At 40.3% G+C, this 27127-nt stretch overlaps 1 protein-coding gene across 1 annotated transcript in view; it reads right to left on the bottom strand.

Moving 5' to 3' along the window:
• Nucleotides 1-26901, bottom strand: part of polrmt (polymerase (RNA) mitochondrial (DNA directed)) — a 49896-nt gene extending 22995 nt beyond the window's left edge. Inside the window, exons 1-14 of the mRNA XM_084355784.1 lie at nucleotides 26678-26901; nucleotides 25463-25561; nucleotides 24232-25004; nucleotides 23612-23745; nucleotides 16386-16572; nucleotides 13294-13443; nucleotides 11202-11369; nucleotides 10532-10702; nucleotides 8889-9128; nucleotides 6570-7355; nucleotides 6125-6247; nucleotides 3698-3820; nucleotides 2464-2643; nucleotides 1301-1387 (exon numbers count right to left, since the gene is read on the bottom strand). Coding sequence (XP_084211910.1) covers nucleotides 1301-1387; nucleotides 2464-2643; nucleotides 3698-3820; nucleotides 6125-6247; nucleotides 6570-7355; nucleotides 8889-9128; nucleotides 10532-10702; nucleotides 11202-11369; nucleotides 13294-13443; nucleotides 16386-16572; nucleotides 23612-23745; nucleotides 24232-25004; nucleotides 25463-25561; nucleotides 26678-26819 — 3363 coding nt within the window. The 5' untranslated portion in view covers nucleotides 26820-26901. The remainder of the gene's footprint in view (nucleotides 1-1300; nucleotides 1388-2463; nucleotides 2644-3697; nucleotides 3821-6124; nucleotides 6248-6569; nucleotides 7356-8888; nucleotides 9129-10531; nucleotides 10703-11201; nucleotides 11370-13293; nucleotides 13444-16385; nucleotides 16573-23611; nucleotides 23746-24231; nucleotides 25005-25462; nucleotides 25562-26677) is intronic.
• Between the last annotated feature and the right edge of the window lie 226 nt (nucleotides 26902-27127).

A 27127-nucleotide genomic window follows, 5' to 3' on the forward strand; every position in this document is an offset into this window, starting at 1 on the left:
TGATTTATCAATAGACTGATTAGAAAAGTGAACAGCAGGAGCACAGTTTGAGGAGAATGACTAGGTGTCGACAGAATAACGGAAAATGTACAGAGAATGTAGGAGAGGTCAGGGATGACAGCAACGAGGATCGTTCAGCGACCTCTCTCTCTCAATCATACTTCAACTCACCGCTGCGAAATGCAAGGGGGTGTGACCTATTTAATAGCAGCGGGTGCGCACACACACACACACACACACACACACACACACACACACACACACACACACACACACACACACACACACACACACACACACACACACACACACACACACACACACACACACACACACACACACACACACACACACACACACACACACGAGCATCAGGTCAGCGCCAAGGTATGATGGGAAGGGTATTTTTCATCTCAGACTGGGCTGTCCCCACACATTCCCAGAGGAAACACACAGCAACAGTGGGCGGTGTTTCTATTTGCTCACCAGACTCTCTGCCTGTGGAGATGATGCACAATCCCCTAGCAGGTGCACGTCCTAAATCTATAAACGGAAACTATGTGATGAATGGGTGCCGTTGCCACGGTAAACTAGTCATGACTCCAGTGAAAACTTTATTCTTCATATATGTTGAACTGTGTGTTTGTTTGAAGACATATTTTATTATTTAGCATGTTTAGCTGACCTGCTATGCCAGGACATCAAGACAGGATATTCAACTATCTAGGAATTGAAATGTGTTAATACAATGCACTATTTATTTTAATGTTTTCAATGTTTTATTAGGTTTTAAAATTGATAAAAGAATCGCTATTGGAAAACAATTCACATTTTTAATCTTAAAAGGTAGGCTGTCAGTTTGACTCTCCAAAATCCGTCTGCTTTAACACCCTAGGTGAACACTTTTTAATGAATTAAGAGTATTTCTGTGCTTGGCAACAGACAAAACTAATGAAACGGCCAATTAGCATACTTAGAAAAATTATCAAAGGGCCACATTTGTCACACTGGCCATCAGTTACACTTGCATATACGTGGAATTAGTTTAAGTAAGTTAATTCACCTTTGTCTCCTTTTCCCCCATTATTTGTTCCAAATTATATAAAAACTTCCTAAGAAATAAAAATTACTAGGAAAAATAAGACCCCTAAAAAAAAGAGTGGTTGTAGGGTTTAAGTCGGGCCTCTTGTTGAAAATAAGAGGAGCAACTATCCTCATAAACAATATTTTAACTGAATGTCCATCCTGTGTGTTTGTAACGGTGTGTGTATTTGTCTTTATGTAGGTGTAATGAACCCACCTGGATCTCTCTGGTCCCTGTGAACATCTCTTTTAAGCTACTGAAGACCAGACGCACCAGGTAATGAGATGCATCCCAAACATGCTCCTGGAAATACAAGTCACACACATTTTTTTCTTTTTTGCTCCACTGCATTTCACAATTAAAACAAACTATAGATTATTTTTCACTTAATTATCATTAGGGATCATACAATGCAAATGCAAATATTAGTGATAAAGGCTGCAGCACTGAATGAGAGTGCTACATTTCTCATATTATTACAGAGATATGATCTCCTCCTTTGTAGGAGCTTCCTCATCCCCCCCATCCATTCCCCTGTAATCACTCACAATTACACTTCCTCCCAATTCCCTGTTTAAACAATTAGGGACATTATGCAGAAGTCATTTAGCACAATCCTCTGGCTGTGAGATTGTAGATACACTGACAGCAGGATCATGCCAATTCCATCCATACAGACAATGAGATTAACTCCAACTATTATAAGGAACTATATAGCTGTTTGACAGATAACAAGCACAAGAGATTTAATGCTTCCTCCTCCTGTCATGGTATCATTTGACAGAATGGGTGTGCCCATTTACGTCCAACCGAATTGAACTACAATGGTTGTGAACTAAAAATAGACTCAATGACCGTGCACAGGATATCAAATATATCTATTGTTGTGTTGCTCCTCTGGCCTGATACAACCATGAAATATCTTATTTCACTGCAAGAGTATAATACATTAAAACTTGACAATTATAAACTTTAAATGCTTCTCTCTCCATGCAGCCTACTTGGAGTAATGTGGTGTAACACAACTCTTACTGTCAAGGTCAAAGTGACTGAAATCCCTCTGGGTGAACAATCAAATTTGCTTAAATTTAATGCAGTCTATGTCAGCTGTGAGATAAAGGCCTTCGTGTACATGCAGGAGACATTGGAACAATATTTTGCAAGGAGGATAGACCTCAGTGGAAAAGACCTTGCACTTCATTACGAGTCCACCTTGACTGGATGTGTGTGGAAGAATGTATAGCTTGAGCGGTAAGGGAAGCCCCACATAGAGGAGATCCTGTGCTAAAAGGCCTCGCTGATACAACACTAAAAATAAAACAGCATGCAGGGCGAGGGAAGCCCACATTCACAACCCCCACCCTCCACCACTGGTGTACCTTGGGGAACTCATCAATCTCCTTCAGTCTTTTCTCTATCTGGAGGCGTCCCCCGAAGCGTGTGACCCCGTACACCACAGTCATCACGGTCTGTTTGACCACCTTCCTGCTGATGAAGCCCTCTAGGACCTGGGCGATCTTCATGCCGCTCGCTGCGTCCCGTGTTCGAAACTCCTCCACCTGAAAGCATGTCACATGTACACACATAGGGGTTACTTACATTGCATACATGCAATTTTCAAACAGCCTCTGTTCAAAACTCTAACAAATTAACATACATATAGTCAGGGCAGAAGGCCTGAAAAATACCCTTCACAGTCTATTTAAACTCAAAGGGACATCATCAAATGCCTAAAAATCATTAAAATATTCAAATGATTTTAACATAATACTGAGTAACATTTATGTTAACATGACATTTATGTTAACTGAGCATAAAACGCTGGGTAAAAATATTATGTGTCTTGTATAATTGTTTTCATACACTGAAATGAGCAAAATAAGCCAAATATGAATGGATAAAACAAAGACAATATGAAAATGCCCATAGTTTAGAAGCTGAAGCCCAGAAAATGAACAATAACTTAACCAACAGTTGTCAATTAAATGTCTGTTAATCAGCTAAGTGGAGAAATTAACTAATTGTTTCTGCAGTTTCCAACAATATGATTGTTACCAGTTATGGAACAGCTTCTGCTTACAAGTAAACACATGTATTCATCCAGGTAGCTCACAAGCCTGCTATAATCTACAGTATCAAATCAACAATATATTGTGCAGCTACAGTCACTGCCCTTGGAACAACTCGGCCTGCGTCAGACTTTCATTCCTCAGCACTCTCTGAATCCTCCTGTATTGAAATGTCAGTAAACCCTGATTAGCTTCAAATGGTTTCTGTTTAAAAATATGCAGGTTCACAGCAAGCTGCAGCCTTCGATAGCATTTTATTCACACTTGTCCTTTGAGTCATCGGATATGTGAGGCAGTCTCCTCTCACTTTGATGCGAGGCATGAAAAAACTAAGCACTTTTAAATGCAAGACCTAAAGTGGGAGACTTGAAATATATTCTCAGTGCTTTGTCTGTCACTCACTGTGGGATATAGTGAATCATCTGAATATTAACAGCTGAGGAAATGTAACGTGACTTGCAACTTGAATCAACTCCAATTTAGCCGTGCAGTTCAAGGAAAGGAAGAAAATAATGCGAACCAAAAACACCCCAGTAGTTCTGACCTGCTGTGCTACTCCGCTGTACACGTCCTGGGGCACCTCACAGGGCATGAGGTTGACTGATGTGGCCCCAATAACATCCCTGCCTAGAGCAGCGTAGTGCTGGAGACCATTACAGGAGCCGTCCTGGAGGAGAGGTGGAGAGAAAGAGAGAAAAGATTAAAGCAATGATGTAAAGGAGAAAACAGAGAAAGAATCACATAGATCGGCACAGGGTGGGCGAGGGTAGGACAGGGAGGTAGGCTAAAGGCAGCTGACGAGTGTTTTGAAGTACACCTGTTGTTTTAAATGGCTGAACATGCACCAAAAGCATGATGAGGTGAGGCAAACTGCCTTGTTGCCCCTACTCCGACCTTTTTTCGATCGTGGAGCGTCAAATGAGAACCCAGCGACCAAAACGGTTTGTGCAGCTGCAGTTTGAAGAGAGCTAACAGGAATAAAATGGTAACGTAAATCTGAGAGAACACAGCTGAGCCCTCTTCAGTGCTGCACACTACTCCATCACCGCTACAGGACACACTGCCCTGATATCTCTAATCAGTAATGACCAAATTGGAGCTATTCTGAATGCTTGTCTCAGTTGCATAAATGCTGAGGCAAATGTAACAATTTTCTGTTGTGACTTCGAGGAGGCAGGGGGAGAGGAGACAGTCAGAGCCACATAATGTGAGAGCTGGAGCGAATTCTTTGTTGCTGGGTTGTGGGTGTGTGTGTGGCTGTGAATGCTGGGGGTCTTTGTGTGCAACTGAACTCTTACGTGTCACTATAGAAGAACATGAGTACTACATATGCATCATGTAAGGCACATCAGTTATCACTTTTAGTGTGTTTCGGCCTTTAGGGTGAACAAGACAAGGAACAGGTGATTAGAAGAAAGTGTAAGTGAAAAAACAACAAAGAAATTGAGGAGAAGAGAGAAAAACTAGAAACAGGAGAGGGAGGGCAATAGGAAACTCATGAGCATCTGTTTAATAGATGAGAGAAGAGGTTTGTTTTTTTGCCTTTAGTACATGACAACATATTGCTATGTCCCACAGCCCGAAGCCACAGAGTGAATTTTGCACTAGATGTTAGACTATCAAACCATCTATGAGCATCTTGAATTAACTGCATCATTCAAAGCAACATCTGGACTGGACTTGGCACCAGAGAGGAAATTACCAGCAATGTACCAGCAACATCCACATATTCAGCTCACAAGGCAAAATGAAAGAGCTCCATGTAAATATTGCAGTGAAGTCGGTGACGTTCCAGCCAACTGGGGAATTTGTCTTCTTCATTCAATTTCCGTCACAATGTGGCCTATAACCCTAATGTGTCTCTACTCCGCCTACATGACCCTTATGTTTGAACTGTAACTGTTACATCAGTGTTGTGTAGGAGAGCAGCAGGCCTTCAGTGTGCTTCTGAAGTTATGTAACTGCAGTTAAAACTCTCTCACACAAATTGACTCCTTTTGGCTATTCAGATTCTTTCCTTTTTCCATTTGATCAGAAAGGGTACTCATTAATTAACATCACTGTGATGTAAATGCAACAGATTTAGCCAAAAGGGTCCGTGCAGCATCCGTTCATTCAACTATTCAAGTTCTAAGCTGCACTCAGTGAAAACCTTGCAGCTATTGTCCTTTCAAAACATCTGTGAGGAGGAGGTGCTAAATACATTTAAACATATTGATTACACTGATTTAGAAAAAAATGCTTAAAGCCTGGAGTCAGGCAGGATTACAGCCACTTGTGTTACTTTGCATTTTTAGTGTTGCCTTAATAGAATCTGCCATGACAACTCATTCAAAGGCATTATATAAAATGTGCATTCCTTGGAGTAACATAATGAGCGACAGTGCCAAATAAAAGCTACATCAGAAAAAGGTTATTTACACAGGCCTGAGGAGCAGACAGAGCTGCTTTACTCAAACAAATTATAATTTATTATGATGGATTATGCTTAACCATGTAAATCACTGAATTCCTGACATAACGCTGCACAGTTAGTGACAGAATTTTAGATTTATTTAGCGCTTTGGTTTGTATAAGTAAGGGTCGGATCTTATATGTTAGGTCTCAGTAGAGGATAGCTGCAGCTGCAGTCTGGTTGGTAAGATTACGGGCTACAGGTTTATGGCATGCAACATAAAATGGCCCCAGATGGCTGAGGGAGGTCTCGCCCTGTTAACTTTGATGTGCCCTCTGTACCAGCACTATAAAACATAACTAAATGTCACATCTTATTTTTAGGAGGCTATAAAGTGGGACTATCATTGGCCTAATGACTAAATTCCTTAAGATAATCTCTTTTAATCATCTTGCATCTAAGTGAAGAATCATAAATTCACCTTTACTTGTTTACTTTGCTGCTGAATGTCTTATTACAGAACACATTGGGAGGAGAAGGAACCTGACATTCTCATAATTCTGTGTTTGATGGTACCTGGTGAACAGGAAAATGAGAGATGAATTGTGTTGGATCAGGAGATCTCACAGCATTTGCTATCTCCATACAGCAGGCCAGCGCCTGCCAGGGATCATCTGCATTCATCCACCACTTCTTACCCTGAGAAAGACAAACACAAGCGCATAATACATTATCCAGCATACATAAACATTGCCTCAAAAGCACTTTCACTTTTTGTTTTGACAGATATTCATATCCCCTTTAGATTTTGTCAGTATTTATAGTGACCGTTCCTCCAGTAACAGAGACAGGGGTAACGCTATAATCTGCATACTTCAGAAATTGAAAATAGCAGCTTTCTTTGTATTCGTGCAAAATGTAATTGCATATACTTCAAAACTAAGTAGTTCTAACAAGAAGTGCTTTGAATGTGGGGTTGGACTGAGCGATCAATGAACAGGAGAGAGCAGTAAAGACTCACATCGAGAGGGTTGTCAGCCGAGTCGAGGATGTCCTCCATGATAGTGTTGGCGTATTCCAGGCGTCCCTGTAGTGATTCCCTTTTCTTCAGCCCTGTCAAATTGACTAAGTGGATCTTCAGCCAGTCCAGGCCCTTCGGACCCAGGGGCTTCCCCTCTGCAAACACAAGGATCGCCCGTGTGACATCACTTCCCAGGTGATTAAAGTACGGAGGACAGGGGTAGGTACGTCCTCGGAAGTCCATGCTGTGAGGGAACCAGAAGATCTCATCCCGCATGTGGTTGGCGATGGAGAGTTTATATAGAGCGCTCATACGCAGGCTGTACATCTCGCTGTATCTCCTTCTGGCAGTAACTGCCTCCCTCTTTAAGTGGGCTTTCTCAGAAGAAGTTAAAGTGGGATCTTGGGGGTTAAAGTGTGGCATTTTGGGGGCCTCTGACAGAGGAGGAGGGATGTCTAACTTATCACAACCAGAATCATTAAAGATGGAGATAATAAAATCCAACAAGGGTTTGTTGATCTTCCAGGCACAGTTGCCCAGCTGGTTGAGAGAGTCTAGGACTGGATAGATAGTTTGGCATTTCTCCAACAACGTGTCATGTTGTGTGGCCCCTTCTCCTGTGCGCATCAGCTTGGTAGGTGTCAGCAGGTAGGCTCCGAACTTTAAGGACGACCAGGGCACAGGAGGGCACAGCATCGGCATCACATAGGAGTCAAAGGTAAGTTTGGTCTCCATGGCCTCCTGCTGCATCTGAGTCAGTATGGGGTGGGGCTTGATGAAGCCGATCTGAAGGGTGAAACATAAGAAATCCAATCATAAACAGAACTCTTACATGAGAAGACGAAAGAAATTTTGCTGAGGCAAATGTTTCAATTACGCTGAAATGAAAGACAGGGACATATGTTTGGTAGCAGTTTAAAATATAACAAAGAACAATGACTATCCTCCATACAAACTCAAAAGACCAGGCTATACATAACTTGCCATTGATATCATTTGTGCATTTGTCGCTAAGTAAATATAAGATAACTGACATCCACAAAAGACTGTAGCTCCATAAACCTCCCCGCTCCAATTTGATTTTATTAAGGGTAATCACTAAAATGTTGCTTACATGACTGGAGCGTCAACATTGCAGATGATCTGGTGGAACCAATATTTATTCAGTTAATTAAAACCCTAGTCAGGAGTCAGGATAGCACACAAGGGGTAAAGTTTATCGCAGGTCATGGCTTCCGAGTGAAGGGAGTTATTGTGTCCTAGTTCTGATTCATGGTTACGTCATGCAGGACTGGACGTAAAGACCTACAGTAAGCTGACAGAAAAATAAAACACTTCAGCCTTGCTTGCATGAGTCAGACTGTCATGCTGTGCTGTAAAATCATAAGGAAGCTCCCCTGATGGGCTCAAAGAAAGGGGGGAATAAGAGAAAAGAGATAGTAGTAAGAGGCACACACACACATATATATACATATATATATATATATATATATATATATATATATTAACAAACCAAGACAAATTTGTGCAACAATGTTCCCTACTGTCAAAGTTTATCAAGTCCAAAAAGTTCACAATTCTCGCTCCCGTCCGCGTCTCTTCCCTGACACGGTCGGCTCACCCTCCTGCAGGGTCCTGTGGCAGTAAATCAGCGAGCCAATTAAGGGGACACTAAAAAAGGGATTAGCCTGGAACCTATTCATCTTACTCAACTGTTCCCCCCCTGCCAAGTCACACAAGGGAGAAATGGTTTTATAATTCACACTCTGTGGAGCTTCACACTGGCTAGGCGGCTGCACAAGTATACAAGGTAATAGGCTTTAGAGTGACAGTCTTCTTGTTGAAAGTGAAGGTCAAGTGTTTCCAGGTATTTCCTTCATCTTTGCTCCACCATGGTTCTTCCCTTATTTGTGAAAGTGTCGACTTTACAACTACTTAAAACTATAATTCGGACTAATTGTGTGTAATTCTCAAAAAGCCAAAATGGAGATAATTATTTGATTTGGCTGAAGGGGGTTCCACTTGATGAACAGCTCATCAATGCGTGTGTTTTTTTAATACTTTTATACTTTAATACTTAATACTAGTTTCCAGGAAACCCCTTTACGTATAATCCTTGACCATTTTGTCCACATAAATCTCAGCTAAAAGGATCTTTTTTGGGTCTGGGTTAATGCTCAGGAATCCTGTTACCAGGTTATCAAAGCCCTGTCTATTTGGGAAGAGCACTTTAGCATAATCCCAAACAACTCCTAATTGTAGCCAACCCCTTTTGATATCCCAGTGGAATAGACCAAGTGAGCACTTGGAAAGACGTACCTGCCGTGTGCTGCGGAAAGTGTACATGTGATAAAGGATGGGGATGAGCTTCTTGTCGTAAGCCGGGTTCAGGATGTTGCCACTGATTTTGAGGCTCTTGACCATCAAATCCACCATGTAAGTGCCTAGCTCCAGGGTTACTGAGTATAGCCAATGGGTCTCTCCTCCCTCCAGTGTGGGTCCTGAACTCTGCTCCTTCTCAAGCTGACACCAGTACTCTCTGGGAAGGACGGCAAACTCCTAGACGGGGAAGATTAGAAGTGGGTTGTTTTCATTTAATAAGGATGGAGTATGATTATAACAATATTTTGCGAAACACATCAAAACTGCAAGTCAACACTCATCACAGTGAGCTACAGTGTTTGGGAGGCATGTCAACATATGCGGGAGGTCCCTAGATCTCAGTTTTGATGTTTAGACCTAAAATAATTTTTCAAACAGGCACTTTTTTTGTGATCTCATCAAAAAAAAAGCTTTCATGCTTCAAGAAATATGATAGATACTTAAAAGCATATTTTTCTTCATTGAGGATGCACTGTAGCAATAGTCCATATAAATAAGATTGACCTCAGGTTGACATTTATGGTCTTTAGGCTTGTAATGAAAATTTATAAAGTGAGAAACCCAAGACAAGTAATTAAGAAGTTGGATTTGGTCATAACAACAACAAAAAAACAACAATGATAATAGGCGTGATTTTAACTACAAAGGCTGCATGTTAAATAAGTTGCATGAAACAACCACCTTAACTAACTTCTAGCATAACTTGCTACTGCAGAATAATGAGCTCTTGCTTATTATAGTTTTGATGACATGAGCGTTTTCCCTCAGTGTACCAGAACCATCAAAACAACAGTGGAACATCGAGTCAGTGATACTGGCTGAGAAATCCCATTGAGGACAGGCTGTCATTTATTCCATACCTGTCACATTTCTGCATCTATCAAAATGTAATTATTTGTCTCTCAACTCAGTTAACTAATTTATCTCAAAGACTTCACTGCTTCAGCTTCTTTGAAAAATTAACCATTCAACAACATACATTAGTGTCGTGACTCCAATTGGGAGCCATGCATTATGTTTCAACATGTTACAATGAACTGCATTGTCCTTCAGGTTGCACCGTGCAGTGTAGTACATTAAATTATATTTTCTTAAATATAATGGCATTAAGTAGGGCTGGGTGATATGGTCATACAATAAATGTGCAATATTTTTTTGGGCTATATTGCAAAACACATTATATATCTCAATATTTTTACATCAAAATCAATTTAAATATGTGAGCACCACGCAACAAAATCAAAATCAGAATAATTTTTACCAAATACCTCAATATACTGTCGATACTGCAAAACCATTGTAAAGATAACAACTGGTACTTTTCAGAAAATATTAATACAATGAGATTTATTGATGTATAATCATTAGTAATGTGGATAAAATTACTAAGTGGCTAAGGGCAACTATCAGAACAAGGAGAACAGCCTGGTAAGTTCAGATTCAAATTACATCTCTTTTCTGTAATGCAGCCTTTAAAACTAGGAAAAGACAAAGACATATCCCAAATAAAACGAAAATATGTAGTCTCATGCTTAAAGCACATATACGGGAAGACATCTGAAGCATAATGATTTCTCTACCTTGGTGTCTTTGGCCAGCAGCTCTGTGTAAGCGTTGTAAATGTTGCCCAACTTTTCCAGAATCTGGTTTTGGTGCTTCTGCCGCACACAGTACCTGGTGAAGACCCTGTTGCCCAGGTCTCTGGCCATAACCTTCAGAGACTCTCCACTGGGAGACATGTTGGCAATACTCTGGACAAAAGAAGGACAGGTTTCAAAAGGTCATACAGGAGAGAACATTTAAGAGAATTCTGTAACATAAAGCAGATCTGATTTAGTTTTATGAAAAAGAAATCCTTCAGTCAGAGGGGAAATCAAAGTGAAAACGGTCTTTTCAGATTTAACATTACATCATGTGTGTTTGTCTGTGTTAGAAGAAAAGGTATCTGATCAAAGCATCTTCTCCTTTGCTGCCAAAGATAAAGCCTGATGCTGCTGCAGCTGTTGTCACTCTGTCAGCCACTTGATTTGTGTTTTGCAGTTTCAGGATTGCTTGGGTCTTATTGCACAGCAGCAGTGTCGAGAAAAAAAGTGGCACAGTGACATCACTACACATCTTTTTTGTAGTTTTGTAGTAAGGTGAAGCCTCTCGTAATTAAATCTCTCTGACTCAAACACTGATAAGTCTTTGTTAAAGTCGAGATTTTGGCATTTCATTGAGTGGTAGGCTGGGTTCGGTGCTTTGTATTACCTGTATCATGATCTCAACATACTCTTTATCCTCCAGCAGACAGAGATAGGGATGAAGGTTAAGCATGTAGTGCCTGGTGTTGGTGTTAGCCAGGATCATCTTGTTCTCCCTCAGGGCCTGGAGGAGGATCTTCTGCCACTGTGCCTGCTGATCCGCCAGCAGCTTTCTCTGAAAGGACAACACAACTGGAGGTCATCCATCTCATGACAGTGATTGCCAGCGGGAAACCCTTAAAGAACGTGTCAAATAAAACAAACAATTCTGTAGCAACCCATGTGTATCACATACTGCATGAACCAGATGGAAAGCCATTATAAACTGTGAAGCAGTAGATGGGTACACCTCTCAGTGGACACAAGATCTTGTGCAACATGAGTGTGCATTACATTTGATGGTTAGGCTTGTTTGGCTCCAGTGATGGGGGAAAAACAGAAGATCCTTCTGAGAAGAACACAACTGAATCACAGACTTCTTCATCTAAGACTAAAATGGGAAGGAAAACCTATTCAACTTCCCTGTTTTGGCCCATTATAAATGTCTGTAGCCGAACATATACAATTTATCAATGATAAACCATAACTCATATTGCAGTAGATTTAAGTTAATAGACTAGTTTGACATTTTGGGGAAATACTGTGCACTCAGTCTTCACTTTCTTGCCGAGAGTTAGATGAGATGACTGATACCACTCTTATCTGAAGCTAGAGCCACTGGGTGGTTAGCATAGCTTAGCTTAGCAGAAAGAATGACAACAAGGGGAAACAGCTAGCTTAGTTTTTTTCAAAGTAAAAAAAAAAAAATGGGGTGGCTAAACACTGGCATTTCCCTTTATTGAGGCCATTAACATTTGCATTTGGTGTTAGTCGCATCTAACCCTGTTAAAGTAATTACGTTTCAATAAAGAACAGTTATGTGTGATAATGTGATAAAAGTTATTTATTATTTTACAAGCGCACACCTTATCTTTTGGTCATTATATATAAAATCGCAATTACCTTCACTGACCAAAATCCTCTTTCACGACAGATGGATGCGGGTATCTTTTGGTCGTATAGATTGCCTTTCCTTTTTCAATTTAAAATTTGTCAGCCATTTAAAACAACACTGTTCTGTGCTATCACATTGTGGTACATATGTTAATCTATTGATTATGATTAATATATTGATTATGATTCTATGATTAACTGTATAATGGAAAATGAGAATCTGTGCAGGTATAAACATGTTCGTTGGAAGTTTTGTGGTTATACTTACAGTATGTTCTGTGCACGACTACGTGTATAAGTGTTCTCTGCTCAGTTGGAAGAGTTTTACTGAGTCTGACTGAAGCACAGACACCGTCTGGATTGAGGATGGTGAGGTGACTCTGCGTTCTCTCCAGAGGGCTACATTACAATACATTATTATTCTGCCCTGCCTGTCTGTAAATGCTTCCTGACCACCAGGGACTCTCGCCTGCTCGCTTCCCACGTAGCCCATCTGCAGAGGCAGACGAGCTAGGCTGGACTGTAAATGCCAGAGTTGGAAAGAAGGCACACCACAGGAATATGATGTATCTTCCTCTAACCTGTCAGGCCTAAATGCATATCATTTCAAAGTTTATATCAGAGAAACTTTCCTCATAGGGGAAAATGAGTACCCTTCGATAGAAAGACATTTTAAATGTCAATAGATCATAACCATGAAAATTATGCCAAATTCGTTGAATTACTTGAAACAAATAACAGTACTGCCAAGATAATATGCACCCTCTACATCTGCTTATCATACTGTGAGTCAGCATATTTGATTTCGCAGGAAATCAGCAGGATTTTTTGCATCTTAAAAGACACAAAATTACAGAGCACAATAGAAAGATGTTCCAAATTAATCTGACAATAATATATTGATGTTTAAAAAGGCCATCTGTTGTACCTCTGGTATGTTTCAGGATTTTAAGATCGATACATATCTTTAAGACTGAATACTAAACAACATTTTACTCCATCATGAAAACAGATTTTTGAAAGTATTTGCAGATTTTCAGTATTAGCAGTCTAGCGTAGTGCAAGTGCGATGAAGACAAAAACAGGCAACAGGTGGGTTTGTTTACCATTCTGGCCATGTTTTTAGTGATGGGTTTGGTAGACTCCACAGAGTCGATGGTGATGGTGCAGGCCTCTTCAATGCTGAGCTGACGTTTGAAACGCTCCTGAAGGTCCTCCTGACTGAAGTCCAATTTGGAGTAATGGTGGTCTGCCCTCTAAAACACAAATACACAACAGGGACCAAGACAAACAGAAAACAGAAAGATAATGACTTCTTCCTACTGGATTACATTAAGGGACTTTAATACCATGTGATTAACTCCTCCAGACAGAGCAATTAGCAGAACCTGGCCTTAATTTTAACCCCCTCTACCCACCAAAACAGAAGCATTTGGTATCAGAATTGGACCAACCCTAAATCAAAGTCAGAAATGCTTCAAATCAAGTCTGAAATGCTTCATCAGGTCTCCAGACCGATGTGATACCATTTTATATATAAGCCCAGAAATGGGATCCCGCCATTTCAGAGCAGCATCCCATACACCTGTATGCAACCCGATAGATTTTTAACTGAACAAGTAACCAATATATATAATTAGCAAGCAACTTTTGTAACTTCAAGCATCTCAGCAAAGTTATATTTGTTGTTATTTGTGTTCTTTTTCAGCTATGACTGACTGTCAAAGAGATTTATATATTTGTTCATGTTTTACAAAGAGTTTAACCTGAACAAGAACACACAACAATGACAACATTCCTATCACATCCATACATGGTTAGTGATATACAGCTGCTAAAAAATAATACATGTATCTTTTAACGCACTGGTATTGGCGCTGTACTCTGTATCAGCCGATATGACAAGTTCAGGTATCAGAATCTGTATCAGGATGGAAAAAAATGGTAGCAGAACATCTCTAATTTGATTGCTGAAGGTTGCTAGTACACCTGGGGATAGTCTTTGCTTGAGAGGATCATTTCAGGGAAATAAGTAAAGCAATCTTTTTCAGGCCAGTGAGTAAAGTCCAAGTCATAAAACCATCTCAGTCTGCTGCCAAGAATGTGTTGAACAGAGTCTAAATCTCACAAGCTTTGGCTCAGTACGGCTAGAAAGCCAACAAAGACTTCATTATTCAGGATACAACTGAATATGAAATTAGCAGTTGGTTGGTGATGTTTGGAGTCAAATGATTGGTGGTTACATTGCTTGTACTTACAAATGCTGATGAGTATAAAACCCTTAGATGCAGTGACCTGTGGCATGATGGAAAATAACACACAAAGTGGTCTATTTAAGTAGTACAGTATTGATCAGTAATAGCTTGAACTGAATCACAGAGTGAATGTGTTTGGTCTTAGTAAATCAACCCCTCACAATGCTGACAGACACTCTAATATGTGGCCAGCTAAGCAACGGACTTGTCAGACATTGCCACATTTCTTGCTAAGAGAAATACATTTCATGGTTTAAAAGTAAATAACTATTCAAAGAAATAGCGACCTTGCCTAGGCAATAAGAGCACAGCATATTATCTGTGCATATCATAGAAAGGTTGTAGGCATAAATGAATGTAACAGGGCAGTGAGAACATTTTGTAGCTCATACACAGCTGACAAGACGGCCTGTAAATCAGGTGTCAGAGAAGTGTAGCATGGACAGCAGCCAGAGCAAATCTTTCAGTGCTGTGGCGCATAAATTGCTCAGCAGACAGCTCTTGTACAATATAAGAACTTTAGAGCAATGTAAGAGCAGAGAAGCATACGCCTCATTATCAGTAGACCAGGGTGAATCAATAGATAGCTGGTGAAAAATGAGCTAGCAGTGTAGTTTGGAAAGCACAAACTTGCAGCTTTGGTTGTGCAAAGAAAGGTAAAAGTTGGATAGAAAGGACTGTTGTGTAATTTTAATTGAATGTATTAAAATTTTCAAACCTCAAAAAAAGTTTTTCCTTCTTGTCCCTACTGTGTACAGCCCACAATGGATTCACAAGATGGATTAACAAGATTTGACCAGAAGACTGCAGCGCATACAAACTTCTTTCATTATTGAGAGGAAACAAAATTAAAAGTTTTGATTAAAGGGACACACATACAGGCCAGTTTCCAGACAAAATTAATAATCAGATTATAGAATACCATAAAATCTCTGATGACAAGTTGAAACTAGATCAAAGTGCATTTTGTACGAGCATCAACTTAATCAAAATTCCATCTCACACTGACAAACAATATTCTAATTAGATTGTGTGTCTGCTGCTAACACTGATTCAAAATCCTCTAGAGACCACACAGTCTGCTCCTGTTATCTGGTGGACCAGTTATTTGGACAGCCTTTCTGTCATTAAATCAACCTGCCAAGAAGTCACAGCCACGGTCAGATAACCAATCGACTGGTCAGTCAACATTATAAATGCAATCAAACGCAACAGTAATGGAGCAGTCACATTTGACCTGCTTCACATTTCAATAAGTGGCATAAATAAAAATACATGACCTGCTGATTGTTACCATCACAACAGGCCAACAATAAGATAGACCAACAATATGTCACTCAGATGAAGATCAAAGTGAATATGGTGCAAGTATTGAGGCTAAAAATACTGCAAATTGAACCAAAAGCTGTTAATGAATCATGTGAGAATCAGGAGGTGGGAAAAAGGAAGGGAGGAGAGGTGAGAGGAGGAGAGGCAAGGAAAGCAGAGGACCCATTAGAAAGCAGAGTTGGCTCACTATAAATAGGCCAGTGCCTGTCTGGCTGTGAAGGGGTGACAATCAAATCTTTCGTAGTCACGCTGGAGCCTTTTGACAGCTTTCGCAGCTCTCTAGTGCTTTGAGTCTCAAAACATACACAAGACTCAGTCTTCAAAGAATAACTCTATCCAGCGATACATTATCACTCTTTCATATAAAACCCTTTGCAGTTTGTGGAGACATTTCTTTAAGTCATTTCTACACCATTTATGACCTCAATCTTGTCACCATATTGTGGTTGACATTATTGCATTATGATGATGTAATTCAATCAACAGAATTGATGCCATTCTATTGATATGATTTCAATAAAATTACTAATAACTGCTTATAACTAAAAACTTACAATTAAGTTTCCATTCTTGACATACAGTGTGTGGTGAAGTTCAAAGCTAGCCTGTAATACCTGCGTGTAGAAGTCCTGAACCAGCGGTAAGGAGCACTCGTCAGTGGTCGCGTTGAGGCTCGGCTGGTAGTCGGGCTCGACGATGTGCATGGCTTTCAGCACCATGTCTCTCTCATCTTCCCGGAATGAACACTGACTGAACACATCATCCACAGACAGGCCATCCTCCTCCATCTGGTTCAGGCACCTGGATGTACAGAGACAAACAGTTGATGTACCAGTTTTTTCATTGGCCCTTAAGCAGATTTTAGCCATGTTATAATTGTGGGGACCTTGGGATGTTCTTCAAAACTCTCCTCCTGGCTTTCAAATCTGAGTAATTGGATTTGGAAAAGAAACATGCTGTCCAGTCTTTACTCAATGACTCATATGAGCTCAAACAGTACAAATTTCCTGAAGCATTATCAATAGGGAGTTTTATAGCAGCAGTAAACAGAGCTGGTTGTTAAGCTATCAGACACACATTTACTAAGAGACATTAACACATTACTTTGGCATGAACTGTGTCTAAATAGTCTATGTGGTACCTGCAAAGGATAAAACCAAGGAGCAATGGTAAATTCTCTGCAATTCACTTCACACAGGAACAAAAGTGAACACCGAGAATGTAGGAGTACAGTATAGCTGTAGCACTTCACCTCCTATCCCAACTACAGAGGATCCACATGGACATACAAGGTGCAAGGTTTTTTTTTATCATTCTACAACAAAGGCTGTATGAGGAAATGCTTTATGCTTCTCACAAAACAACATTTATGTGAATGTTTGAATAAACAATAGTCAATGCTTCATAAAGTCATAAAAGGGGCACCCCAGTAGCTCAGTTGTGAAGAGTGATGGTTCAAATCTGACCTGTGGCCCTTTGCTGCATGTCAACCCCCTCTCTCCCTCATCTCCTGTCAAACCCCTTAGCTATCCTATCAATTACAGCCACAAAAAGGCCAAATATTTTAAAAAGTCTGAAAAATATACCCTCTAGCTTGATATCGTGACGGACAGAAAAGCTGTTTTTCCTTTGTTCATTTATTTATTGCTTGCCTTTTCACAATAGCATATAAATACTGTTTAGCAGCCAAATTGGAAATACTCTTATCCCCACGGTGTGTTATACCTGTGGCTAACAAAGCTGGAATATAACAACAATAAACACATATAATTCACTAAAACAGCTGCAACGATAAGTTAATTAATTGATAGAAAGAAAATTAATCCCCAATGGTTTTGATAATCGATGAATCATTTCAGTCGTTTTTCCAAGCAAAAACATCCAACATTTCTTAAATGTCAAGATTTGCCGCTTTTCTCTGTCATTTATGATAGTAAATGACGTGGTTGAGTTTTGGACTATTGGTTGAGCAGAACAAGCAATTCGAAGACATCACTTTGGGCTCTGGGAAACTGTGAAAAGCATTTTTCACATGTTTTGCCATCTTATAGACCAAATGATAATTGATTAATCATGAAAATAATCAGCAGATTAATGGATAAAGAAATGAATTTGTTAGTTGCAGCCCTATCCTCTTAAACCTGTGCTGGGGTACCCCCAAATATAATCTTCTTTTCTTATTTTGTCAACAAGAGACTAGAACACATATACTGTATATACTTACAGATTAAGAAAACATAACCTACATTTATCCCTGCTGCAAGTAATTACAGTACTGTACCCTAACCCTATCCTTTCCAGGTATGGTTAGCTCAGTGTTGGTTCAGATTTAGTACTCGGGAAGCTAACCAGAAAACCAGCCCACTGGATGACACAAGAAGTAGATTTTCATTTACGAGGGAGATTACGGTTATTAAAATGGAGCCGACTATGGAGCCTGATCACGAGGTTCAGGGTTCAACCTTCTGACCTGCCTGTTGATGTGGGATTTGGAGCAAGATAATCATATAACTTGCTGGGCTTCTGATTAATTCAGCTTAAAAAAAAAAAAAGAACTCCCCTGTCTGTAGGATCATTGTCTATCTCTCGCCTTCCCTTATTGACAGTTGCAGAATATCAATTGAAGTATTTGCATTGACAGGCTTTTCTGTCAGACTCAAAGTATGAGTTTGATCCAGAGCCAGATGGGCACTGACGACACCAGTGAAATGTTTATTTAGACACAATCTCCTAGAGATCTCCTAGAGAGAACACAGTCGCCATGAGTGGACTGCAGAATGCAGATAATGCCAATGTGCAATCAGTCCCTGGAATACAAATGAGAGGTGTAATAACAAGATTATTCCATAACTCGATTTGATATATGGTACCAAAGAAGCCCTGTGAATTAATATTTTCAGCCTGGTGGATCTTTAATCCTCCGCCATAAGTGGGATTCAGGGGCCAGCTGATGAATATTTGTGTCAATGAATCATGAATTTTTGGTATAAAAAGTGTTACTAAGCTGTATATTGATTTAGTCTGGGGCATATGCAATAATTTTTTAGGAAGCCCAACATTAACACGAAGCACAGACAAAAAGTTTGAGTGCTACAAATTACATAATTATACTGTCTGGCAACAAAGCATGAAAGACTTAATAACAAGCTGTCTCGTTCACACTTCTCCATTGCATATTGGCATAACTGGATGATCCAAGTAACGTGTGTATCCATTTGTATGACCTACAGTGTATACTATGCAGTACTTTTATATATGTAATTACAGATGTAGCATGTCTACAGGCGTAAAACCTTGTTAGTGTCATGCACACTTGGCACACTGAGAAGTATAGGCACTAAAGCCTCAGCCTAACAAAGACTGAGGACCATGTTTGGTTGGACTGCTCCCTAGAGGTTAACTTCAGAACTGCATGACTCAGCCGAGAGGCATCAGTGAGGAAAACCCATTTGCCATCGACCACAGAGGATGAGAGAGCTCTGCTTCACCCTGCACACCTTTCCCTCAAGACAATTATGACTAACACTGGCGCGCTAATTACCACCTGGAGGAAACTTTGGCTCAGCAACTTTCACCGACTTAATCTAATCGGAAGTGAGCAGACTTCTGCACATGAGCGACTTAATACAGAAAAGAACACGTATTATAATATCCTGTCAAATGTATCCAGTTTAAAGTTATAAAGTGGATGTTTGGAACTATTTCTAAAGCAAGCCAAAGAGGTCAAATCTTTTAGCATTTTCACTTATGGCTCGGAGTCTCTTGTGATGCAATGTGCAATTTTAGTCTGAGTAAATGAGAGAGCCTTGAACAAAGAGAGGATTAGCCTGGGTGCTGGCAGTGTGGTCCAAAGGAACAAAGAGAGCAGAGAGGTTGAAAGATAGAGCATAATCAGCCTGGTGACTGCTCTGCTGCACCCAAGGGAGCAAAGAGCTCTGGAGGACACAGCACTTACAAAAGGGAAAACTTAAAGGAATAAGTGTGTGTATGTGTGTGTGTGTGTGAGAGAGAGAGTGACAGAGGAGAAGGGAACAGACTGCACCCTACACTGAGGGCAAGGATGCTGCAAGGGAGAGAATTCAGAGGGAAGAGTGATACTAGGAGTGAGCAGCTATCGGGCAATGATAAAGGGAGGGACGACACAGTACAGAAAAGGACAGGCAGACAACAAACAAATTAAGTGACAGATGAAATCATGCTAGTGAGGAGGGTATGAGAAAAAGACAGGCTGCTGGCTAGAGACTGAGCACAAGTGCACCGCTGCAGAACAATGTCATAAAAGCATCGGCTTACAGTGATCGATGGACCAACCAGACACCTACCGCCTTCCCTACTGCCGTGCCACCTGTCCTGCTATTGGACCATGCCACATAGGGCGATGTCCCCAGGGTACAGGAGGAAAGTATGTATGTCTGTGCGTGCGTGTGGTTTGTGCAACATCACTCGACGTGACTGAGGCTGATGATGAAGCTCTCAAACAACTAATCAAGCCAGCAGAGACAAGAGGGGGAGTTAAGATTTCATCATTTCACTGCAAAATCATGTTGAAGAAGTGGGCTATTTTGCATGCTGTGATTAGAAACTACACACTGTATTTTCTTTGAAGGAGGTAGCCCATGAAGGTCAGACCTTTGGAAGACTGAAGGCTGTGGGTTGAACCTGCTCTCCTTTTCCAAAAGAGGGGTTCTTATGTCAAACAGACACGGTGTGTCAAGAGTACATTGTTTCTTTCTTTCAAAACAAAAAGCACATGCTAGCCAGATCAACATCTCGAGGCGGTGGTGATCACACCACTTTTGTCCACAGGGGATGCCAGAATCAACATAAATAAAAGTTCTTTGTTGCTGCTTTAATCAGTACCAATATGTGTGGTGATAAGTTGAGGCTGGCTGATAAGTTCATAAGCCAGCTAGGCTCAAGTAAACAGATTAATTCACCTTCCATTTATATCCACTATCTTATCTGCTGTTGAACATGCCCAGCTTTCTAAGTGCAATTTACTTTACTTATACCTTAAACAGCTTTTTTTCATCAGTCCAGTTCATGTCAGTGACTTATATAAAGCCTAAACACAAAAACCTGATAAATACAACAGAGGCACAAATTATTAATGGACTTCATTTGGAGTTGATGTCTGAACGCACCACTTAGCACCTGGCCAGCATGCAAGGGATTTTAAGTATACCAAGGGCCACGAAGGATACACCACTTGTGTCCTCCATTGTCAGATTTAAAAAACAAAACATACTTTCCACCTGCTATCAGAAGAGCTTTTGGAAAAAGAGAGTCCTGTCTGCATGTTATGATATATTAATAACATGCAGACTGCAAAGGGGACAACTCCTGAACTGGGTCACGGCTCGTGTCTTATGAAATGCATGGTCAAAGAGGTCTATATATCAACATGCATTAGGCTGAATGAAACAGACTCCCACAGCGCCCTGTAGTTTTTCCTGCTAAAATAACTCCTGACTTATGTTAGGCCCCTCAGAAAAAAAAAGAAAGAAGAAAATTCAATATGAGCCCTGCCACTGCCTGGGCAGCAGGCCAGCTGATTGTATTGGCAGCCATCAAATAGGCTCACACGCTGTGACACATGTAGTCTTCCACTGAAGCTGTGAGCTGTGCCCAGTAGGTGTATACTGATGTGCTAAATGTCATGTAATAAATCTAAGTGTGGGGCTTATACACAGTCAGTGTCACAACAACTCAATTAATAACACTAAAAGTCATTTGTCAGGGTGACCTAGTTACTGCAGAGACACAACTGGGCTACTGACCTTTAAGGTTGCAGAAAGAGTTGCAACAACTTGCTGGTTGTCTGAGCAAAAATAAATAAAATACACTACAATACTCGTCAGCAGAGTTTGCTGTCTTGTAACAATTTCATTAGACGAAGCAAAAACCTCATTAACACTGCCAGCATGCTGCCACAACCAAATACCATTTTATGAAGCCTTGTATAAAGCTACAACAATCATTACAGAAACCTCTACAATTAACAAAAAAAAATTAGGAAACAACTGTTAGATTAGATAGTTGCTAAGGAAACAATATTAACAATGAGGAGAAGCAACTGCAACTGAAGTGCAAAGTATAAGAGATTAGGAACTACTCAATACAGGAGAACACCTAACTATTGAACTCAAAGTATGCCTTAACAACAACTGAACCGATCACGACGCAGCCATGACAGCAAAGAGAAACCGTAAACATCCCGATGGAATATTCTTGCAGCAACAAAAGTAAACCGGATTATCATTAAAATAGAACCACAGACCATAAAACAAGCAAAAACTATTAAAGAAAACAAGATAAAAATAAAATAAAATCCAAAACTCAAAGCTCAAGAAACAAAAAAGGAAAATCAGAACAAGCATAGTTGATTTAAGTCACAGATTTACTACAGAGGCCGTAATAGGGACTCTTGAGGTAATGCTGCTCCTTAATCCTCCTTAAATCTCTTTGAACAAAGTGGTCAAATCAGCAGCAGACCAACAGTGCTCTCAGCTAAATCAACGATAAAAACAACAATGAACAAGATGTGGCAATGGCAAAGAATATAAACAACTCTTACATTTTGAGTTAAAATAGTAATATGGGGAGAGCGCATACATCACTGTCTTTTCTATACTCATTAGGGGTTATCAAAGATTGAGCATCATGGCTATCCAGAGCAGAAGCATCATGATTTTACAACACAACCAGGTCCCATGCACGGTCACACTGTTGAGCTGAAATACCTGTTGCATCTTGAGCCTCAGTGTGCAGACTGTATAACATGCCGTGCAATATATTATACTGAATTGTTATACTATACTACTGTATACTTGATACAGAGAGAGAGAGACAGAGAGAGAGAGAGAGAGAGAGAGAGAGAGAGAGAGATTGTCTAAATATTAGGATTTATATGGTATCAAAGTTGTAACCAGGATACTGATGCTTTTTACACAATTTTCACTGGTAATTGTCAGCTCTGGCAGTAACTAAATCACTGCTGAATGCAAGTGCAAAACAAAAACAACTGCTTGATTATAATAAAATACAAGACAGAAATGCAGTAGATGCTTTCAAAATAAGAGACACACTTTGCTTCTTCACTGACATCACTATTTCTTGATAAAAACAGCCATACATACTGACAATCACAGCTATGATCATAAATAAGCACTAGTATATGCTAGAACTCAGAAAGGATATACAGTAAGTGTAAACTATGAGCATTACATGACCCCTACTGGTAGGTCCTCTGTATTGCCACTGTCCTCCTTAAAACGTAAATCTGTAACAGTCCTTACAGTGTTAGAAATTTAGTTAAATATGAGGTGATATTGAACAAATGTGCCAACTTGTCAAATGTTATCACAAACCTAACTCTTCATGTGCCTCATTGATGGGTGTGTGTGAGCGTATCCTCGGAGTGGGGAGAAATAGATTCTTAGATCATGTGTTTCTCTAGAAAGACTGTCTACATACAGAAAATGTAGAAGTCCAAAACAATTTGGAAATTCAGCTCTCAACATTATGATCACCTGCAGGAATTTTGTTCGACCGCACTATATATATCTTCACAGCTAAACCAATCTGATGGGGATGGCGGAACGTGAGCAGAGATAATGGAAGTAAAGTTATCTGTTTAATTTTTTGTATCATCACAAATACACTATTTTTTTAAAGTAGCAAGTCGTAACACAGCAAGACAGAAGTCAATCATGTATAGAAATAAAATAATTTTTATCCCATCACGATGCATTGATCATTTATAATCATATCTTATCTCTCTGAATCAGAATCAACCCAGTGAGGTGATTAGAGATTCCCACCCCGAGCGCATACACACCTTGTGACGGTCTTTGGGGTGCAGTTGGGAATGCGGCCCATACACTCCAGGGCATAACAGTAGGATCCCAGATTTGGCTTCAGACCAGCATCTTCTAACATAATGAACACACGGCCAATCTGATTTAATGCTCCCTATAATAAGAGAAAGACAGACATGGAAGAACCATTAAACTTTGATTCCACTTACACTTTATACCAGTGGTTACTCTAGAATGTTTATTGGCACCAAGAGAACAAGTGACAATTAAACTCAACAAAATTTCTGAGCAAAAACTTAATTCAAGTGGTCTATTGTGTAATAAATGTGCACAAACCCTCACACATTCTCTCATTCACGAGTGCAAATAATGCAGAAAATGTTGTATTGAGCTTGTCATCTTGTTAGGAAAAATATACATGTGCCTGGGCGACCATTCAGCCTGTATTTGTCTTTTTGATTGGTTAACAAATTGGTTAACAAAGACCTCGCATAAAAGAGCAGTAGCCAAAAAAGAGCTAGTTTTCAGTCATTAGTCCAACCTTTTAAATATATATCCTGGGACACACAAATACATTTTCTTATTTTGTCTAGAAAGCCACCCACATAGGCTCATTGTACATCAAAAGTGTTGAACTCACCTTCTTGGCCCACACCCTAATCAAGATGTTGTAGATGTCTGTGTTCAGATATCTACGACGTTTCAGTCTGTGCTGGCTGAGTAGGAAACGGTGTGCCTTCTCAACGTTCCCAGCAAACACACATGCCTCCAGGTAAGAGCGCATGTTCTGCTGGATTTCCCCATATTCAATTTCTCCATTGTCCTCCTGCAGGCGCTCTGGATTACTTAAAGACGTCCACTGGCTTACTGTCTGATCAAGGCTTTTCTGAAGCTTCCCCGCCTCAGCTCGCTCTTCACGGCTAACCAGATTTTTAGAGTACTTTTGGTTTCCTTTTGCTGTCCCTGCTGCAGCAGTAGAGGTAGCCTTTGCAGAAACTTCAGCATGAATCTCATCAGACAATGTTGTGTGATCTCTTTTCTTCTTATTCAAGTCTTTATTCACAGTCTTTTTAGCTGTGGTAGATAAAGCTTTATGTTCTGGACCAGAAAGCAATGAGCTGCCTTTGCTACCTTTAGATTTGGCTGTAGGTTTCTCATTAACATTCTTCTGCCATTTCTTCAGCTTCTTCTTCTCCTCAGTTAATTTTTTCATCCAGCGGCTTGGCTTGGGTTCAGAGGCTCCTTTAGCAACAGTCTTTCCTGATTTAGCATTGACTGTTTGTGAGCTTTTGGGATCCTTATCAGAGAAAACCTTAACCTTTCTGGGGGAGTGGGCCTTAACAAATTGCACCTTTGCATGTTGGACATCTACAACAACGTCAGATTGAAGTTGGACGATCCTGGCCTCAAGCACTGACAGGGAGAAATAGAAAAGGCATCTGGGTTACTGGTTAGGCTTTTACAGAGTAAAACAATGAAATACACAATGAACTACAGGCTACAGCAGCTGATTAGGCAGAGCAAGTATTCATATATCACAGGCTGGTAGCACAAAAGTCATGGATATTTATTACTGTAGGTACCAATAAAGAAATGCAAACGCCTGAGAAAGTCAGGTATACTGTATAATTTTCCTCCAATCACTGTGACATGAGGCTCCAGCACCAGCCACCATCAGGAGTCTTGGACAAAACAGTAAACAAATGAAGTTTGGAATGGCAGCATATGGAGAAGAGAGCCAATCAGAAAACTGATATATCAGTATTTAATATGAAATGAAAGTTATTTAAAAAGCACAACTTTTGGTTTAGTATAGGGTACAAATATCTGAAATGTAGCAGTTTGACAACCTGCCATCAACAATAACATACCGTCCAACAACTGAGACTGTTCCAGTACACGTTTCTTTCCTTCTTCTTTCTTTGGGAGTACAAACGAAACATTTCTTCTTTGAAGATGCAAGGGTGTCTCTGAAAAAGCAGTTGTATACCATTAGAGGTTATAATAAACATTGCAGACTATGGGACAAAATATCGATACGGCAAATTCTGTGACACCAACACAGCAATGCAGTGAACCTTAAGTACAGTTGTAGTCACATTATGTGCAGTGGTTATTTTCTGCAATTATATATCATATATTTATGTATAATTGGTCTCCTTGATTACTAATAATGGATATCGGTGACGGCCCTGAAAAAACATATCAGTCAACCCTAATGTTATTATGTATTGTTAGACGATTGTCTTGCGATGTATTGATGATCGTAGAACTGGTGCGTTGTGATAATATCGATATCGTGTGCAACATCACCATGAAAAGTATGAATTGTGAGTTAATCTGTGATTTCCCACTCCTACAGTAGAATAACATCCTATATAAATATCCCTCCTCTTCCAAAGCGATTACTTGTAATGTTATGCTCTTTTTTTCTCCCACATGCAGGTTTCAGTGGCCCTGTGAAGGACGAGAGGGAGCTGGGGATCAAACTACCAACCTCTTGGCTGACCAGCAGATTCTGTAACCTGAATAGGATTTAATGGTTAGTGGCTAAGGGTTAGGGGCCCCACTGTTGGCATGTAGTCTAATATTTGGGTCAAATAATCTGATGGTTCACTGAAATTGGTTTAACACTGGCTCCATCACCTGAGCTTCACCCACCACACAGTCTAACGGCTACAACGGTTAATGTAGTGTACTCTTAATGAAGTGGTTACTAGATTTGAAAGTTGGGAATCATTGGGGCCCAGAAGGTTTTCACATTGAGTCCCTAGCAATATAAGTGACAGTTATATGATGTGAGGTCATTTCAATAAACAAACTGAACTTAAGAAAAGACAATACTGACGCTAGCGGTCAAACCGTTGACCACTAACACAACATCCAGAGCTACACTCACTAACGTTTTTACCAAACCGTACATGCTAACCCTCGTCCGACATTTTATATTTATTCGGTGTTAACTTCACGTGTGAGCACTTTGGCACGAAACACAAAAGTCCTGGACGAAACTGGGCTAATTTGTCCATCATACAGCTACTGTACAGGTTGTGATACCAATGTGAGACGAGACTCCTTCGACTCACCTGATATTCGTCTGACTGCGCCGTTTCCTCTCGACACGCACAGCTGCCCGCAGTCCGCAAACGACACGCGAACAGCACACTTCTCAAACAAACTGCGACGGGTCAGACATTTGGCAAAGGCACAAACTCTGAGAAGTGACATGTTGACATGTAATAACCGCGTTACTTCTCAGCAGCAGGCCGCCATCTTAAATAAGACCAAGCTAGTCGCGGAGGAGCGGTCGTCGCAGGTCAAGGCGTGGCTAGAGGATCGCAGATAAATCGAGCGCGTGTTGTGGAAATGTGCTAATATTTGTGCGTTTTCCACGTGATAGTCATGGATATTTACGCAGTTCAGCTGGGATAACTTTCGATGTGGCTAATAATTTACATAACTGCTTATTGAGGTATGTCATTATGCAGTATAACCTATATCTGGGTCAGCTGAGGAGCTTGCAAAGCCAAAAGTAA

Source organism: Pagrus pagrus (genome assembly GCF_965226575.1).
Source record: "Pagrus pagrus genome assembly, chromosome: 6".
In the NCBI taxonomy this organism is placed as follows: Eukaryota; Metazoa; Chordata; class Actinopteri; order Spariformes; family Sparidae; genus Pagrus; species Pagrus pagrus.